This window comes from Caenorhabditis briggsae (assembly GCF_000004555.2).
Source record: "Caenorhabditis briggsae complete genome, chrV, whole genome shotgun sequence".
NCBI classification, from domain to species: Eukaryota; Metazoa; Nematoda; class Chromadorea; order Rhabditida; family Rhabditidae; genus Caenorhabditis; species Caenorhabditis briggsae.
The window spans coordinates 9,083,308-9,100,187 of NC_013488.2; the positions used below are offsets into that span (position 1 = coordinate 9,083,308).

The 16,880-nt window shown below is 38.5% G+C and overlaps 7 protein-coding genes across 7 annotated transcripts in view; 2 read left to right on the plus strand and 5 right to left on the minus strand.

Moving 5' to 3' along the window:
* The window catches only part of CBG23334, a gene marked incomplete at both ends in the record, with an annotated part of 4,433 nt that extends 3,852 nt beyond the window's left edge, over positions 1-581 (minus strand). Inside the window, 2 exons of the mRNA XM_045237468.1 lie at positions 199-423; positions 471-581. Of these exons, the coding sequence (XP_045097779.1) occupies positions 199-423; positions 471-581 (336 nt within the window). The remainder of the gene's footprint in view (positions 1-198; positions 424-470) is intronic.
* Positions 582-1,128: 547 nt separating this feature from the next.
* Positions 1,129-2,132, minus strand: CBG23332 (the record flags this gene model as incomplete). The annotated part of the gene is made up of 6 exons (XM_002636582.1): positions 1,129-1,377; positions 1,424-1,556; positions 1,603-1,673; positions 1,722-1,800; positions 1,850-1,986; positions 2,052-2,132. The coding sequence occupies 6 exons, from the start codon at positions 2,130-2,132 to the stop codon at positions 1,129-1,131; spliced, it is 750 nt and encodes a 249-aa protein (XP_002636628.1).
* Positions 2,133-2,832: 700 nt separating this feature from the next.
* Positions 2,833-7,639, plus strand: Cbr-aman-2 (the record flags this gene model as incomplete). Its single annotated transcript, XM_045237469.1, has 11 exons — positions 2,833-2,943; positions 2,994-3,317; positions 3,373-3,826; positions 3,874-3,976; positions 4,025-4,369; positions 4,392-4,636; positions 4,685-5,063; positions 5,109-5,393; positions 5,442-5,623; positions 6,552-7,302; positions 7,357-7,639. 11 exons carry the CDS (start codon positions 2,833-2,835, stop codon positions 7,637-7,639), a joined length of 3,462 nt encoding a protein of 1,153 aa, XP_045097780.1.
* CBG23331 lies at positions 5,702-6,340 on the minus strand (the record flags this gene model as incomplete). The annotated part of the gene is made up of 3 exons (XM_002636581.1): positions 5,702-5,835; positions 5,882-6,241; positions 6,283-6,340. The coding sequence occupies 3 exons, from the start codon at positions 6,338-6,340 to the stop codon at positions 5,702-5,704; spliced, it is 552 nt and encodes a 183-aa protein (XP_002636627.1).
* A 335-nt stretch (positions 7,640-7,974) lies between the features above and the next one.
* On the plus strand, positions 7,975-10,634 carry Cbr-osm-6 (the record flags this gene model as incomplete). The annotated part of the gene is made up of 11 exons (XM_002636579.1): positions 7,975-8,004; positions 8,057-8,172; positions 8,226-8,313; positions 8,363-8,483; positions 8,916-9,048; positions 9,477-9,618; positions 9,667-9,753; positions 9,796-9,915; positions 9,960-10,069; positions 10,117-10,313; positions 10,360-10,634. 11 exons carry the CDS (start codon positions 7,975-7,977, stop codon positions 10,632-10,634), a joined length of 1,419 nt encoding a protein of 472 aa, XP_002636625.1.
* Positions 10,635-11,006: 372 nt separating this feature from the next.
* On the minus strand, positions 11,007-11,883 carry CBG23328 (the record flags this gene model as incomplete). The annotated part of the gene is made up of 3 exons (XM_045237470.1): positions 11,007-11,279; positions 11,306-11,701; positions 11,797-11,883. 3 exons carry the CDS (start codon positions 11,881-11,883, stop codon positions 11,007-11,009), a joined length of 756 nt encoding a protein of 251 aa, XP_045097781.1.
* Positions 11,884-13,793: 1,910 nt separating this feature from the next.
* CBG23327 lies at positions 13,794-16,560 on the minus strand (the record flags this gene model as incomplete). Its single annotated transcript, XM_045237471.1, has 4 exons — positions 13,794-13,916; positions 14,644-14,899; positions 14,948-15,310; positions 16,421-16,560. 4 exons carry the CDS (start codon positions 16,558-16,560, stop codon positions 13,794-13,796), a joined length of 882 nt encoding a protein of 293 aa, XP_045097782.1.
* Between the last annotated feature and the right edge of the window lie 320 nt (positions 16,561-16,880).

The following is a 16,880-nucleotide window of genomic DNA, read 5'->3' on the forward strand; positions in this document are numbered from 1 at the left end:
TTTTTTTTGTGAATATGTTCGCTATAATTTTCTCCTATTTTCTTCAAAATTTCAGCCAGTTTGGTTCATTCTCTGAATTTCTACGGAATTTCTCGTATTTTCTCTGTATTTCTCTACATTTTGGTGAATAACCCCAATAATAGATCTGGAAAATAAAAATATTTTTAGATTACGGTAGTTGTCGTTGTGAGACCTTACGGCCGCGGCCATCGGAATTTCTCTGTCACAGCTCAGATCTTTGTCTCTGTCAAAGCTCAGATCTTTGTCTCTGTCACAGCTCAGATCTTTGTCTCTGTCACAGCTCAGATCTTTGTAATATAACTGACCGACATCTCTATAGATTAAAGCCCATTCTTTTTCGTCGACTTTATCCTTTTCGTGCGCTTTCCGGATGTTATCAGCATCGAAATTGTCCCGTTCTTCCTGAAAACAGTCATTTGAAATATTTAATGTTTGATTATGATACTTACAGCAAGCAGAAAATGCTTAATTTTCTGAAAAACGCTGGATGACGGCCGACTGGTACAGATTCCTCGTCGTATTGTATTCAGTCGGATGTTCAGAATACACCGTGTTATCATACTGGATTATTAGGCAAATACTCACTTGCTATAGGATCACTTGCTATTTTCCCATTTGCTTTGAAAGCTCATTTGCTATACTCTCATTTTCTATAGCTCATTTGCTATTTTAGCTCATTTGCTATAGATCATCTGCTATGGGGGTTTCAGAAATGTTTCATAAATGAGGTCATGATAACCGTTTTAGTTTGTTTTATACTACAGGCTTAGGCTAAAGCGTACTTTTTTCCAAAACTTTTGCCTAAGCCTATAATTTCAAACATATATAGCAAATGAGCTAAAATAGCAAAAGATCCATAGCAAGTGATAGTATAGCAAATGAGCTTTCAAAGCAAATGGGAAAATAGCAAATGATCTTATAGCAAGTGAGTATTTGCCGGAATATTACGAAATGTCACAGTTGGTTGATTTGCAGAAGATACATCTAGGAGTCCGGGAAGTACTCGGAAAATAACAGAATTGTGAAGCTGATAAATTAGCAAGGTTTATAAAATACAAATTCAACACTGAAAGCAATAACAACATGAGAAAAATTTCAAGACAAATTTCACAGAATTTCTTCCAAAGTATGGATGGTTCCATACGCATTCTTGGCTTCTTGAGTGAGCGTTGCGTTCCCCGGACGAATGACTAATCTTGTCTGGAGCCCTGCCTTACTGGCTGCAGCTGCTTCTGCTTCTACGTCGGTTAAGAAAAGGATGTCCTTTTCCGGAACTCCAATCTGTTCGCTGATTTTTGTGTATGATGATGTTTCGCCTTTCAATCCGATGTTGGTATCAAAGTAGCCATACAGGATCTGCAATGATCCTACAGTTCGGAACTTCCGATAGGAGAATTCTCACCTTGGTCATGTCTCCTTCGACAGAATTAGCAAACAGAAGCTTTTGTGCATGGACAGATCCTGACGAGTAGATGTAGATCGGGATTTGCCTACTTTCTATGATTTTGAGAATTGGTAGAACGTCAGGATAGACACTGAAATTTTCAATTGTGAATATCAGAAACTACATTTATTACTCACTGTCCCTTGACATATCCTCTTTGGTATGCTTCTTCCCAAATCAGTCCCTGGAGAGCCTTCATCGGCGTCAACTGAAGTTAAAATTTTCTTTTTTCGATTAAAGATGAATTTTCAAGTACCTTCTTGTCTCTCTTTATCCAATGACGCACATTTTTCGTTACGTCTTCGATACATTCTTGCTTCCGTTCGCGAATTTTCCTGCAGGATGCGCAAATTAGATAAAAAAAGCTGTGCAAATCAAACTAACACAACATCGGCGTCAGTTTCAAGCTGTTGCTCCGCCAGGCGTCGCAAGTCTTCAATAATTATTTGCGTAGCTGGTTTATCGTAGTGTTCTTCCAGATATTTTCCGACGTTTTCGAATGCGTATGGGAAGAGTTCATCCTGTAAAATAACTCATTGATCTGGATAGAAAAAATATATGTGAGCAAGATAAAAATATTAGTAACCTTGACAAAAGAAATACTGGTAATAGTGCCTTCAATATCTAGGAGTAGCGCATTGAACTGTATTGTAGTTGTATTCGTCATGACTGGAAAGAGATTGCGAATGTGGCTGTAAATTAGGAGAACTGCTATTTTTGGAATCTATTTTGGTATAGTGAAAGTGAGAAATATTTCTAGAAATTTATGTTTTTGTTTTTCAGCCACTTTTTCTGATTAATTATTTTACAGGAAAATTGATGACATTGAATAAAAATGGGTAGGACTGGAATATTGATTACGAATCATTGTGCAAAGTGCACCATTAAAGAGACTAGTGATAAACTGATAAGGGGGTCTTCTTTTTGAGTCATTGGATGTGGTTGTAACTGTGACTTAGAAGTGGATTTCATATAAGGTGTGACTCCTTATTTTATAATGCCTATTCATGACAAAAAAAATGTTTTTTTACCGATTCGTTAATTTTTGTTTCTGCGGTTTTAATGTTATCTCTTCGAGAAATGATAGAATTGCTGCCCTGCTTTATGAACTACATAAACAAATGAGCAAAAATTTTTTCTAATTTTTACAACACCTTTTTGTGTGGAAAGCAGAAAAAATCCATCAGAATTTCCGAAAAAAATGCTTGAAAAAATTTTTTTTGAGCGAATGCAAACGCGCTCTGATGAAAAATGTTAAATTTTTGCCTAATTCGGTCAGAATTCATTTGTAAAAACGGGTTTCAGATGATATTCGACTTGATTGATTGATAAATGTTCTTATTTTCAGCTTGATGGAATAGTAAAGCATGGGAAAGCGCAACTTCTACATCATCCTCAGTCTGGGAGTATTTTTGACCGTATCGCTGTATTTATACAATGGCATTGAGACTGGAGCAGAAGCGATAGCCAAACGACAGGTTTATTAAATTCATAGGTATTCGAGGATTTCATTAAATCGTTTTTATAGCAATATGTAGACGATTTACGACGAAAAATCGGTAACTTGGAGCACGTCGCAGAAGAGAATGGAAGAACAATCGATAGACTGGAGCAGCAAGTTCGGCAAGCGAAGTTTGAGAAGTCTGTAGATTTTGATGAAGAAAAGGAAAAAACAGAAGAAAAAGAACAAGTAAGGGAACAAGAAAAAGAAGTTGCACCCGTTCCAGTCCGAGGAAATCGAGGAGAGTTGGCACATGTTCATCAGGTTCAGAAGCATATTAGGCCTACTCCACCGATGGCCGATGTTTGTGGACTTCGTGAAAATATCAGTGCTCCACACTCAGACCTTCAGGTATACTTTTGAATTATTCTATAGTAAAGTTCTTAAATCCTATTCTTTTTTGCAGATGCTCGATCTTTACGATATATGGAAATTTGAGAATCCAGACGGTGGAGTTTGGAAGCAAGGATGGAAAATTGAATATGATTCAGAAAAAGTAAAATCGATTCCTCGCCTCGAAGTAGTTGTTATCCCACACTCTCACTGTGATCCTGGGTGGATAATGACATTCGATGAGTACTACAATCGACAGACACGTAATATTCTCGACGGAATGGCTAAACACCTTGGAGAAAAGGATGAGATGCGTTTCATCTATGCAGAGATCTCCTTCTTCGAAACATGGTGGAGAGATCAATCAGAAGAAATCAGGAAGAAAGTTAAAGGATACCTGGAGGCTGGAAAATTGGAAATTGTCACTGGAGGATGGGTGATGACAGATGAAGCAAATGCTCACTACTATTCAATGGTGACCGAGTTATTTGAAGGTCACGAATGGATTCAGAATCATTTGGGAAAAAGTAAAAAATCAAAAAAATCAGATCTAAATAGAACTGAAAACTTTCAGAAGCAATTCCAAAGGCTCATTGGTCAATTGATCCATTCGGTTTGTCTCCATCTCTCCCTCATCTTCTCACTTCCGCGAATATCACTAATGCTGTATTGCAGAGGTAAAACAATGCGTTTTCGAACGTACCCTAAACATCCGCCTTTTTCAGAGTACACTATTCTGTGAAACGCGAGTTGGCTTTGAAAAAGAATCTCGAATTCTATTGGAGACAGTTATTCGGATCAACTGGATACCCAGATTTTCGTTCCCACATTATGCCATTCTACTCTTATGATATTCCACATACTTGTGGACCCGAACCATCTGTATGCTGCCAATTTGATTTCCGTCGGATGCCAGAAGGTGGAAAATCTTGCGATTGGGGAATTCCACCTCAGAAGATTACTGATGAAAATGTGGCACAGAGAGCTCAGATGATATATGATCAATACAGGAAAAAAAGTCAACTTTTCAAAAACAGTGTAATTTTCCAGCCGCTGGGAGATGATTTCAGGTATTCACTCGACTATTTTCAGTGCCAAAATATTGATTTACAGATATGACATTGAATTTGAATGGAACTCGCAGTATGAAAACTACAAAAAGCTTTTCGAATACATGAATTCGAAGCCAGAATGGAATGTTCATGCTCAATTCGGAACACTATCTGACTACTTTAAAAAGCTCGATGCTGCGATTTCTTCTGAATCCGGAGAGAAGCTTCCAACACTTTCTGGAGACTTCTTCACATATGCAGATAGAGATGATCATTATTGGAGCGGTATGTTTTACCAAAATTATTTATTTTTTACTAGTTTTTGATTTCCAGGATACTTCACATCTCGTCCATTCTACAAACAACTCGATAGAGTTCTTCAACATTATCTCCGATCAGCTGAAATTGCTTTCAGTCTTGCGAATGTAGAAGAAGAAGGAATGATGGATGCAAAGGTATTCGAGAAACTAGTCACTGCTCGCCGAGCACTTTCCCTCTTCCAACACCACGATGGTGTTACTGGAACTGCCAAGGATCATGTCGTTCTGGATTACGGACAAAAAATGATTGATGCATTGAATGCGTGCGAAGAGGTTCTTTCTGAATCTCTCATTGTTTTGCTGGGTATTGATTCAACTCAAAAAATGGGAATGGATGAAAAACGAGTGAATGAGAATCTGCTACCTGAGAAGCGCGTTTACAAAGTTGGACAGTAAGTTCATCAGTTTCTGTACTAACTAAAACATTTATATTTTAGGAACGTCGTTCTATTCAACACACTATCTCGTAATAGAAATGAACCCATTTGTATTCAAGTGGATTCTGTGGATGCCGGGATTGAGGCAGATCCTCCTATCACAAAGCAGCAAATTTCACCAGTGCTCCAGTATAATGAAGAAATCAAAAAGCTTGTTGTGAAGGAAGGTGTATTCGAGTTGTGTTTCGCAGTTTCAATGGGCCCAATGGAGTCGATGAGTTTGAAGCTGGTGAAGAGTACTACTACTACCAAGTCTGAAATTCGCACGCATTCTGATCTTAAATTGTGAGTAGAAGGCTTTTTTCTGTTGCAATTCATTTATTATAATTACAGTGACAGTAATTTCAAGTCATCATCTACATCTGGTGATTTTACCGTTGAAAATGATAAAGTGAAAGCGGAATTCGATGGAGAGAATGGAATGATCAAGAAAGCAACTAGTCTTGTGGATAACAAATCAATTGAACTGAATTCTCATTATGTGCACTACGGAGCAAGAAAAGCGAGGAGAAAGTGTAAGATTTATTATTTATTTCATGTTATTATTATGGAATTATTAGAAATCGGAAAGGTTCGAAAAAGGGCGGATATTATTAATAACGGTAACGGGCTGCGCGTTGAGTAGCTGCAAATGGAAGGCGAGAAACAGTTTGCCCTTGGTAGACTGTTGGAGAAGAACCGAAAGATCCCATTCCAAGTGGAATCACCATTGGATATCCAGCGGTTCCTGAACAAAATAAATGATTTGAACTACCTAGGAAATAAAAACTCACTTGGGTACATTGGATATCCGTTGAGAACCAGTGGTTGTCCAGATCCCATCATATCAGAAGCAGCGAAACGAGGCTTGTTGGTGTACATGCTAGATCCGTAGGTGTCCATTCCCATCATACTTCCCGATACACCATATGGCATTTGCTGCACACCATGGACACTTTGAATGGTTTGCATTCCTTGAAGCCCTTGAAGTCCTTGGAATCCTCCCATTGTCATCATTTGGTTTCCCATTCCAGAATAGTATGGACTTCCGCTCATTCCTGGGCGACGAATGTAGACCTCATCACGTCCATAAGGACTCCCAAACCCAGATTGAGATCCGGAAGAGGAGTAGACATTATAGATGAAAGGGTCGGCTATAAAATAAAATCATTTCTATGATAATAAAAGATCCTACCTGATACAAAAACTGTGGCAGAAGCCAAAAGAACGACGGATGCATAGAACGCCGCCATTTCGATGTGAAAGCAGAGAGAAATGATACAAATCAGTCACCGACATGATAAACAAGCGATTGAAAATAAGGCGATTTAGGTCAAGATGCATCCGTTCTCTTCCACAATCTCTCATCGTTTCAATCCCTTCTTATCCTACCCCATTACTGATACATCCTCAGTCTCCAGCTTTTCCCCCTAAATCTTCTCACAACTAATTTTTTTCTTTCAGTTGCGAATGGGAATGAAGACAATCCGGCAGGCGCTTACCTGTTCCTTCCCGATGGAGAAGCAAGAGAACTCAAGAAACAGGAATCAGACTGGGTTGTAGTAGAAGGAGACGTTGTTCGAAAAGTGTTCACTACTCCAATCAATGACTTGAAAATTCTTCAAACCTACACACTTTATCAAGGTCTGCCGTGGATCGATTTGGACAATGAAGTAGACGTTAGATCTAAGGAGAATTTCGAATTGGCCTTGAGATTCAGTACCTCTGTCAGTAGTGGAGACGAATTCTTCACGGATCTCAATGGAATGCAAATGATTAAACGACGAAGACAGGCGAAACTACCAACACAAGCCAACTTCTATCCAATGTCTGCTGGAGTCTACATTGAGGATGAGGCCACGAGACTGACAATCCACTCAGCTCAAGCTCTTGGAGTCAGTAGTCTCTCTTCTGGACAGATTGAAATAATGTTGGATCGACGGTTGAGTTCAGACGACAATCGAGGACTTCAACAAGGAGTGAGGGATAACAAGAGAACGGTTGCTCATTTTAGAATTGTCGCTGAGCCAATGTCTCCTGGTGCATCAAATAAAAAGGAAGAAAGAGTTGGATTCCATTCTCATGTCGGTCATTTAGCCACATGGTCTCTTCACTATCCAGTCATAAAAATGATGGGAGAAACGACGCCAAAACCAATTTCATCCAAAAATGTAGAACAGGAATTGAACTGTGATTTGCATATGGTCACTTTTAGGTTGGTTTAGATTTTCAATTTTTTTTTGAATTATCAAATTTTATTTTTCTTCAGATCTCTGGCTTCACCAACCACATACGAAGCTAATGAACGATCGACAGCAGCTGAAAAGAAGGCAGCTATGGTGATGCATCGAGTGGTTCCAGATTGTAGATCTCGTTTGACACTTCCCAACACTTCTTGTCTATTATCTGGATTGGAAATTGAACCACTGAAATTGATCTCAACACTGAAATCTGCAAGACAAACAACACTGACAAATCTGTATGAGGGCCAGGAGTCGGAAGAATTCAAGTTACAGCCGAATGATGTCTCCAGTATTCTTGTTTCATTCTAATTTATTGTTTTTAATTATTTTCTAAATATGTCTTCTTGTGTATTTATATTCCTGCATTCAATTGCCGATGTGTGTGTACTTCATGGGTCTTGTAAATTGAAACCAACGATTTTTAGTCATTTTTGAAACAAATAAAGTGAAAATGCTTTCCATTAGTTTTCAAATGTGCTCTCCTATTGGGAGCTAATATTCTGCGAGAAGAATATTGCCTGCTTCTTTTCAAAACGCGAGCTCTCCATGTTTGCTCGCGTATCCCTTGACAACAGACGCCTTCTCCCTCTTCTGAATCTTACTCTTTTTCTTCACTGCAATAATACTAACTAAAAATTCAAAAAATGACCTCTTTTACAGATGAAAAGATGACAGTGAGTTCTATTGTCAGAATATTTTGCTGTTCGATTTTTATCTCTTTTCCAGGACCGAAGCACATTCAGAAAAGCGTTAATTGATCAGTCAAAACAGCAACAAATCAGTCTGATTAGTGGTTTTCGAGGCGTTGCAAGACATTTGAAAAGTTTTTTGACTGTTGAAATGTAATTTAAAACACAAAAAATTCTGGAAACCCCCCATAGAATTCAATTTTCAGAAATACTGAACCAATAAATTTGAACGGGCTAGATGATGTACGTATGCTTATTATTCCTCAGCCAAAGTCTTCATTTGGAACGGGAGAAGTAAATTGAAATTAAAATTTTTCATATTTCTTAAAATATAAAATTCCAGATTGAGACAATTTGGAGGTTTGTAAAGGAAGGTGGCTCTTTGATGATACTTTCTGGAGAAGGAGGAGAACGTCTTTCACTGAATGAGTTGATTTCGAAATATGGAATTTTAGTTAATAAAGGTTAGATTTTTCTCCAGGAATTTCTGAAAAAAAAGTTACATTAAATCTGAGTTTTCAGGTTGATTTTTAGATCTTATTTACTTTCAGAAAAGTTCAGAAAAGCAAACAAAGTTTAGAAGTACCGTATTCCCTCTAATGGAAGCGAACTCTAAATTTGAGCTCAATTAACTCGATTCATGTTAACGATATCAAAAACTTGTCAACTGATAAACTGTTGGTGATATCATAATAACATTTTATCAGTTGCCCACTTTTTGATAACTTTAACAGGAACCGAGATAGTTGAGCTCAAAGTTGACGGTTTGGGTTGACTTCTATTAGAGGAAGTACAGTATTTGGGTAGATTTTTCTTAAAACCTGAAGCATGTTTTCAAAATCCCCATCCGAATTTCTAGCTTTAATTTTCTACATCTACCGATATTTTATTTTCAGATTCGGTGATTCGAACTGTATTTCTGAAATATTTTGATCCAAAAGAGGCTCTCGTAGCCAATGGAGTGGTGAATAGGTCGATTGCGGTAGCAGCAAAGAAGAATGTGAGCACAGAGGCAAAACAGAATTCACAGTGAGTTTTTTGGAAATTTTTGAATTTTCTGGAAAAAAAAACAAAACGTTAATTTTATACTGAATCAGTTTGCATCGTTTTCAAAGTTACATTACTTTGATACATGTGAACGGGGCCCTGGCGGGCCTTCGCCAGCTCTGCCATAGTTTCTTTCAGAATCGCCATTTTTGAGCTCATATGTCTCGGTTTCTGTAGAAGATATCAAAAAGTAGTCAACTGACGAAATATTTTTGTAATTATGATAAGCACTATTTTTGATATCTTTTACTACAACTGAGATATATGGGCTCAAAGTTGACTGTTTGAGTTCATAACAGATTTGAGTTGTTTTCAAAACTTCATACATCTTTTCCAGTTTTTTCTTTTTAATTTTCACTGATCTACGAAAAACTTCTCAACTCATCAAGATTTCAAAAGTCATGTTCCAGAACTCTCTCATTCATCTATCCATATGGTTGTACACTAGATGTCACTCATAAAATGGCCAACGTTGTTCTCTCTTCTGGAAGCACTAGTTTTCCAGCGAGCCGTCCGGTTGCAGCCTTTCATGAGACGAAACTCAATGAATTTGTATGATTTTCAATTTGTTTATATTTTTATTCAAAATCTATATTTCAGAAGAAGAAAGGGCGAGTTTGTGTGGTTGGTTCGGTATCCATGTTCCATGATGTCTATATCGATAAAGAGGAGAATGGGAAGATTTTTGTAGGTCTTTTTGATTTTTTGATTTTTCCATATAAATTTCAGGATACATTCGTTGAATATCTTGTCAATGGTTTCGACCTGAACACAATTGACGCAGCGGAACCGGAAATTAGTGATTATACAAATATTCCTGATCATATTCATCTATCTCAACAGATTAAAGTAATTCTAATTTCTAGTTTTTTTAAAGGCTACAAAACTTGCAGGTTTGCATGTATGAAGGAGAGCTTGATTCAGCAGTGAGCTCGGATTTCATGAAGATTCTCGACAATTCTCTTCACTCATTTAACTTGAATCATTGGCCAATGACACTACGGTGAGGGTTTTCTAATAAATTTTAAAAAATCATAATCGATTTTGCAGTCTTTACGAAGCTTTGAACCTATCACCTCCTCCACTAACTCTAGTGGAACCTCAGTTTGAACTTCCAATGCCTCCATTTCAACCAGCGGTATTTCCACCAACGTTCCAGGATCTTCCAATGCCACCTCTTGAATTATTCGATTTGGATGAGCAATTCAGTTCTCCCGAAATTCAATTGTCTCAACTTGCAAATCGAAGTGGGTCTTAGCCAACAATTAAAAAGATAAAACATTATCTATTCAGGTGACGAAGAGGATCTTGTATTCTTCATCGAAAAAGCCGGAGAGATAACTGGAATCAACGTGGATCTTATGAAAAGTGACAGGACTCCAAAAAAGATTATCGAGGTGGCAGTAAACAGACTGTTGCTTTTCAAAAGATCTGGAATGGATGCCGAACTGGATGTTGGATCACCATTCGCTGCTGAAACGGATCATCATCACCAAGAAAACTTCAATCAAACTGAAGAAATGGACGAGCAATTGTTCTCCGATATTGAAGATTTTGATGATTTGTGATTGAAAAGAACAAAATTCAATGAAACCTTTAAATTTTTCTTGTAGAAATATGTACTGGGTGGGCACAGTTAAAACAAAAAAAGAAGAAATGACCCGATAAGGAGAAGAAGAATAAGGAGGGGTTGAAGAATAAACTATGAATAAAGTATGAAGAAAAAAGGTAGACAGGAAAAATGTAGAATGTTTGAATAGTAAGCAGTAATTGAATACCGGGGTATCATTTATAATAACGGGAAGAGAGAGGCGAATGTGTGAAACTGGGATGATGAGTAAAAAGGTAAAACCAAAGGAAACATTACATGAAGAAAAGCTAACTAGAAAATGGAAAGTCTATGCTATTAGCTATTGAAAATAAAGTTCGAAACTTGAATTTTACTTGAATTTCTTAACGTAGACGTAGTATCCGAGCCCAGCGACTCCGGCAACTGCAGCCGCAGTGGCAACATTTCTGACGATATCTGGATTGTTATGGATCCACGTGGCAAAATCACTCGATTCACGGTCTTCTGGAACTTGCTTCGACTCTTCGACAATCGTGGCCTTGGAAGACGGTGCCTGGCGAGCTGGAGGTGGCGGAACGAACGATGGCTCTTGCTCTGGTTCCACGGCGGCAGTTGGAGCATTGTGATCTTCCTCAACTTGGGCCTGAATATAGAAAATAAAAAAAATACATCCAGGAAAACGGATACCGAGATAATTGGGATCGCAGCGGCGATTCCAGCAACAGCTGGAGAAGGCTCAGCCAACTTGGCAGCTTCCTCCTTGTCGACCTTCTCGAAATCTCCAGGATCCGAATCAAGGCTCTGGCGAGTTGCCAATGGGATCAACTTTGGCTCTTCACCGTTATTCGAGTCCAAATCAGTGGCGGCAAGGCTGATTGGTGGACTTGGTTCCTTGACAAAATGAGAGAGATCCTCAGCTGGAGTAATTGGTCTTGGCTCTTCCTTATCTTCCTCGTGCTCCTCATTTTTCGGAATATCAATGTCTTCTTGTCCATAATCTTTTTCAACGATCAAATCTTTTGGTGACACTTCTCGTTCTTCCGACATCTTGACTGCGTCACCCGTCTGAAAAAGAAAGAACATTTAAATTTAGTTTTTCAAGTCAATGTTGTAGGTTTTTAATGGTTTTCGAAATGTCACAAATTCCAACTTCTATGAACCTTCGGTGTTCGAGAAATCGATCGAATCGAGAACGGTCGACGACGTTGAACGATTGGAGAGGAATCAGAAGACTCAGAATCCGACATTTATAGTACAAGTAAAGTGAAAAGAATCACGGAGGATCTTCGAATGAGTGAGTGAGGAAGAGTGAGTTAAGAAGAGAGAGAGAGAGAGAGAGAAAAAGAGAAAGCAGGTGAGATTGATGTGTTGTTCGAATTGATTTGAGGGGTTACTGCTAGAAAAAAAAGAAATCGGATGAAAAAGAAAGAAGAAGATAATAGAAAAAGAGCAGAAACGGCATGTGGCACCAGCTAGAGAAAGGAAATATGAGAAGAACGCGTGATGACGATGGATATAAGATGGATGTGATAGAAATAACCGAAAGGGAGAGAGGGAATATGATAACGAAAAAAAGTTTTTGGTTTTTTGTTTATCTTCGTAAAGTGAAAAATTCGGAGGGAAATGAAACTCCGAATTTTTTCCGCCGCTGTTATAGATCAAATCAAAAATTTGGTTACCGCAAAACCTGTATTAGAAGGGCCGGCCCTTCTATTGTTCCATGGATTCTGGGGTATCTCCGGAGGGCCCTTTTATTACAGGGGCTTTTCCGGCCATTTTTTCCTAAAATCGTTATTAAAAAATTAGGCGAATTGCAGACTTGTAACGGGCCCGAAGGCCTGTCATTCCACAAGTTTTGAAAATTTCAAAAAACACATAAGGGGGGACCCTTATGTGATTTTTTTCGATCAAAAAATTTTTTTCGAGTTTTGTTGATATTTTTCTTATCAAACAGACAAATAATCCAAAAACACAAAAAATAATGGAGAAAATTGTATTGAGAGCTCAAAATTTGGCTCAAAATGACAACATTTTTGCTACCGGGCCTTGAAAATTTCCTCAGGCCCGGCCCGGAATTTTATAAGTATGGCGAATTGTAGTTCAAAATGCTCAAATATGCAAGAAAATCCATCAATTTCACTGAAATCGGGAAAGTTTTTAAGCAAAAAACTGTTTTCCAGCCTTTTTCTGCAAAATTCTAGAATTTCCAGAATATTTTTCACTGAAAACGTATGGAAGTTTTAAATTTCAAACAACACATTTTGAAGAGAGCCCTTCTAATACAGGTTTTACGGTATATTGAAAGGTGAGATTCTCAAATTATTGATTTCAGAACAAATCAATGTGACTGGGTGACTGGAATGTTTTCCATCAAAAAATGTTTACAGATCCAGTAGACAAAGAACATAGCCGACATTTCTGTTGACATCAATAAAAATGAAAGAACTGATCAGAAATTGTCGAGATCAAATGGAACAAATGCCGATCGTCGACCTCACTGCTGCTACCATCTGACAGGACGGTGTGAGGAGTTACCAACAACCCACTTTCGACCTTTCGTCACGCGCCCCTCAATTTCTTTCAGAATCTCCGCTTTTCCCTATTGTAAACAACTTGTTTTAAAGAGAGTGATATCAAGTGAACACTGATAACGTAAATAGGGTTAAGAATAAACGGAAATTGAAACAATGATTCAACTAATAGGTTTGAGGAAAAAAGGAAAGGAGATGAGGAATCTTAGGAAGGATAGCTGCCAATACAGTTTCATGTGGATTCACATGAAAGGAAGCATGCTGATTGTGAGCCTGGTGAAACAGTTGCAATAAACCGGATCGCAGTGTGGGATTGCTTGTGGTAAAAAAGAGCAGGAACGAATGAAATGAAGTGGGGAAGAAGGAGAAGGTGAGAGGTAGATGAGTTTGGGACACCTGACCGAAACGAAAGATCTCAGTTTGAAAAGAGAACTGCAAAACTAAATACTTGAAAAACAAGGAAAAAAGTTCAGCAGAAACGAAGGATGGATATCTGGTTACGAACTCTGAGAAACCTTCTTTTCTATACACACTTCTTTGAATTAATAAAGGTTCTATTTATACGATTTCCAAAAACATTATGTAGCAACTACTCGTGTAGATTTTTTTTTCGTTTTGTTGACGATTCACAACAATAAGGATGAGCAACGACGCTGAAGTTGAAGAAGAGACAGATGACCATGTGCGCAAGAAGTGATAAACATAGAGCGCAGAGCAAAAGGGGAGAGTGAAACACGGGCGGTGGCTGGCTAGAACAACATTTTCTCTATTTCTCTGCGGCATCCTTTTCTTGTTTGAAGTGTTCTCCAAAAGTGTGGGTTTCAACGTAATGGGATGGCAAAAACGAAAAAGTCATCCTAGTTTTGGTTCAATTTTCTCTCAATTTCATGGGACACATGAGCGGTGTATTGAAGGGAAAAGAAGAGAGCTTTGAGGAAGGAGGAAGAACAAAGTACACCCACCTAAATGAATGACGACTGACGAACACAGAGAGAACTGCAGAGGAAATTTAAAGAGGAGAGGGAGAGGGTGTATACAAATTGTTGGCGGGAATTTGACATATTTCGATAGAGAAACTGAGGCAGCTAAACAGTTTGCATGATTGGATTGTTTTATCAATGATCGGGAAGTTCATATGGTTTTTTTTTGAGAAACTTTTTGATGATTGAAGAGCAGAAAAGCACGGATTTGGATAAAAATGAAAATTCCTTATTAATCTGGTTCCAAAAATCGGAGCTATGGAAAAGAAATGCCGGTGGCCGTAGCCCAAGATCCCAAAACGTGAACTACAGTTACCAAAATAAAGTTCGTATTCAGGATTTCTGCTCTCAATTTTTGTCGAGATTTTTGCTTTTTTACCAGAGCTGACAGTGGAAAATCAATCGAAGCCCACAAAAATCAAAACAACATAACCGGAAAATAACGATATTTTTAGGTTACGGTAGTTGTCGTTGTGGGACCCTCAGCCACGGCCACCGGCATTTCTCTTCTAAAGCTTACCACTTCTGGCGTTGCTTCTTTTTCCGCATCCTTGAAGATCACATCTATTTTCTGACAATCTTTGAACTGATGAATCTGCTCGATCGTTTCTACTAAATCGTTTTCTGGAAGTGTGAATATCATATCTACAGCTCTCCCTTTGCATGCTTTTTCGATCGTAGTCTTCAATCGTTCGACATCTGATCCTCCTGGCAGAGTGACTCGTTTATACGTCTCTTTTCCTTTTTCCACACTGTAAAAATAAATAGGATTAAAAAGAATAACTGTCTCCTGATCTCACCTTGTTCTCACAAGCAAAAACCGGGTTTTATTGAACGAATCCCGTCTTCCGTATGAATAAGTTGGTGAATTGAGTGGTCCAGGCGATCCAGATCCATTTGATCCAGAAGTCGCTGGGGGTGATGAAAAGTTATCGAACGAGTTCTTCATGGCATAAGGGAATGGAGGATGACGGACATAGTTTGGAATGAATCCTGGTGACGCTTGATCACTAGCATCCGATGTTCTACGGGAAGCACTATCTGAAACTTTGGTTGGGTTAGGAGGTGGCGAAAAGTAAAAATAACTCACTCTGCACCATATTTTCTCGCTCTTCTCCCAGTTGGAGAACTGTTCGCAATTCTTCTTTGTCTTCTGGGCACACCTATTCAGAATATGAATATTGTACATGAATAGGGACAGAGAATAGATGACTCACGTCGTACGGAATTCTTTGTTTAGAATCTTCTGCGTTCAGATCGTATCCGGCTTCTAACAGAAGCAGAGCGACGTTGTAATGACCACGGCTTGCAGCCCAGTGAAGAGCGGTCCTGAGAATCAAAATTTAAGGGTCTTTCAGAAAAAAAGGATAAGTTTGAATACAGTAGTTCTTGTATACCATTAAAAAAAAAATTTGACAGAAATTTTGTTGGAACACTTTTTTGCTCAAAAATTGACAGATTTTAATGACTTTAAAACAAGAATTCCCCGATTATTTTGATGAAAATTTTTGGAAAATATGGCTGGAAAAATAGAAGGGCCCCTGTAATAGACGGGCTCTCCGGAGGTACTTTGGAATAATAGAAGGACCGGCCCTGCTAATACAGGTCTTACTGTATTTTAACTTAGATAGTTCCTTCTATTACAGGTTTCACGGTATGTGTTCTAGAAAGTCCCACATGATAGAATCTTTCTGGAATTGGGCAGAGATCACTTCTGGGAAAAAAACTCAAAACTTGTCAAAGTGACCATCTCCGACTGACCGAAGTGTTTGACACTCCTTCAAAACACACCCAGAGAGCAGGAAAAAAGCGACAGACACTGCTCTCTGCTAGAGGGTAATACACTGTGAAAACGAGAAAGCTCTTAGGATTGTCTTCTTCCTGAGTCGACAGTTGGTATGCCACAACTCTCGTTAGCCACTCGCAATTTACACAAAGTCCATTCTCATTCGATCAGTTTCGTGGATTTATCACTGATTCGTGTGTCTTCTTCTATCAGATAGGAAAGAGAACTTTCCACAAAAAAGAAGAAACGGCTGTTCAGGACATCCATGCTGGTTAGAAAATAAGAAAATACAGATGTAGACTTAAAGTAGAAAAACTTGCGATTCACAAAAATTGTTTTGCGGGGAAAATGCGACAACAGGCGTCTCATATTTCATAACAGCGGTGGTCAGCAACTGGCGGGGATAAATAATAACGAAAAATCGTACTATGGTCCATAGTCTATGGGTCTGACTATGAGGCAGATTGTCCAAAATTCAACAACTCACCAGCCATTCGACTTGTGCCGATAATTTATGTCAACTCTTCCACTGAGCAGCGCATCTCTGACTCTAGTTTCATCACCCATACTGCAGATGTGAAGAAAATCCAATTGTTGCTGTTCGTAAGCATATTGAAGTGATGACATTCGGACGAGCTGTGGAACGGTCTGAACTTCGAAGATCAGCTTAAATATGAGGAAGTATGAGAAAGTTCCGATTTGAAGATCTAATTGGAATAGAGAGAATTCTTGAAGACGAACTCCGAAACTTTTGTTTCTATGGGAATTCTCAGAATTTTTTTTTGATTTTTTCGGAAAGGGGAAATCAGGAGGAACTTGATTTTAAAAATTTGTAGAGAAATCGTTCCAGAATCCGTTCGAGACTTAAATTTTAGGCCGAAAATGTGAACAAGTAGACAAAAAACGGGGCGCCCCGTTATGCTTGGCAAAAAACGTCTGGCTGTCTG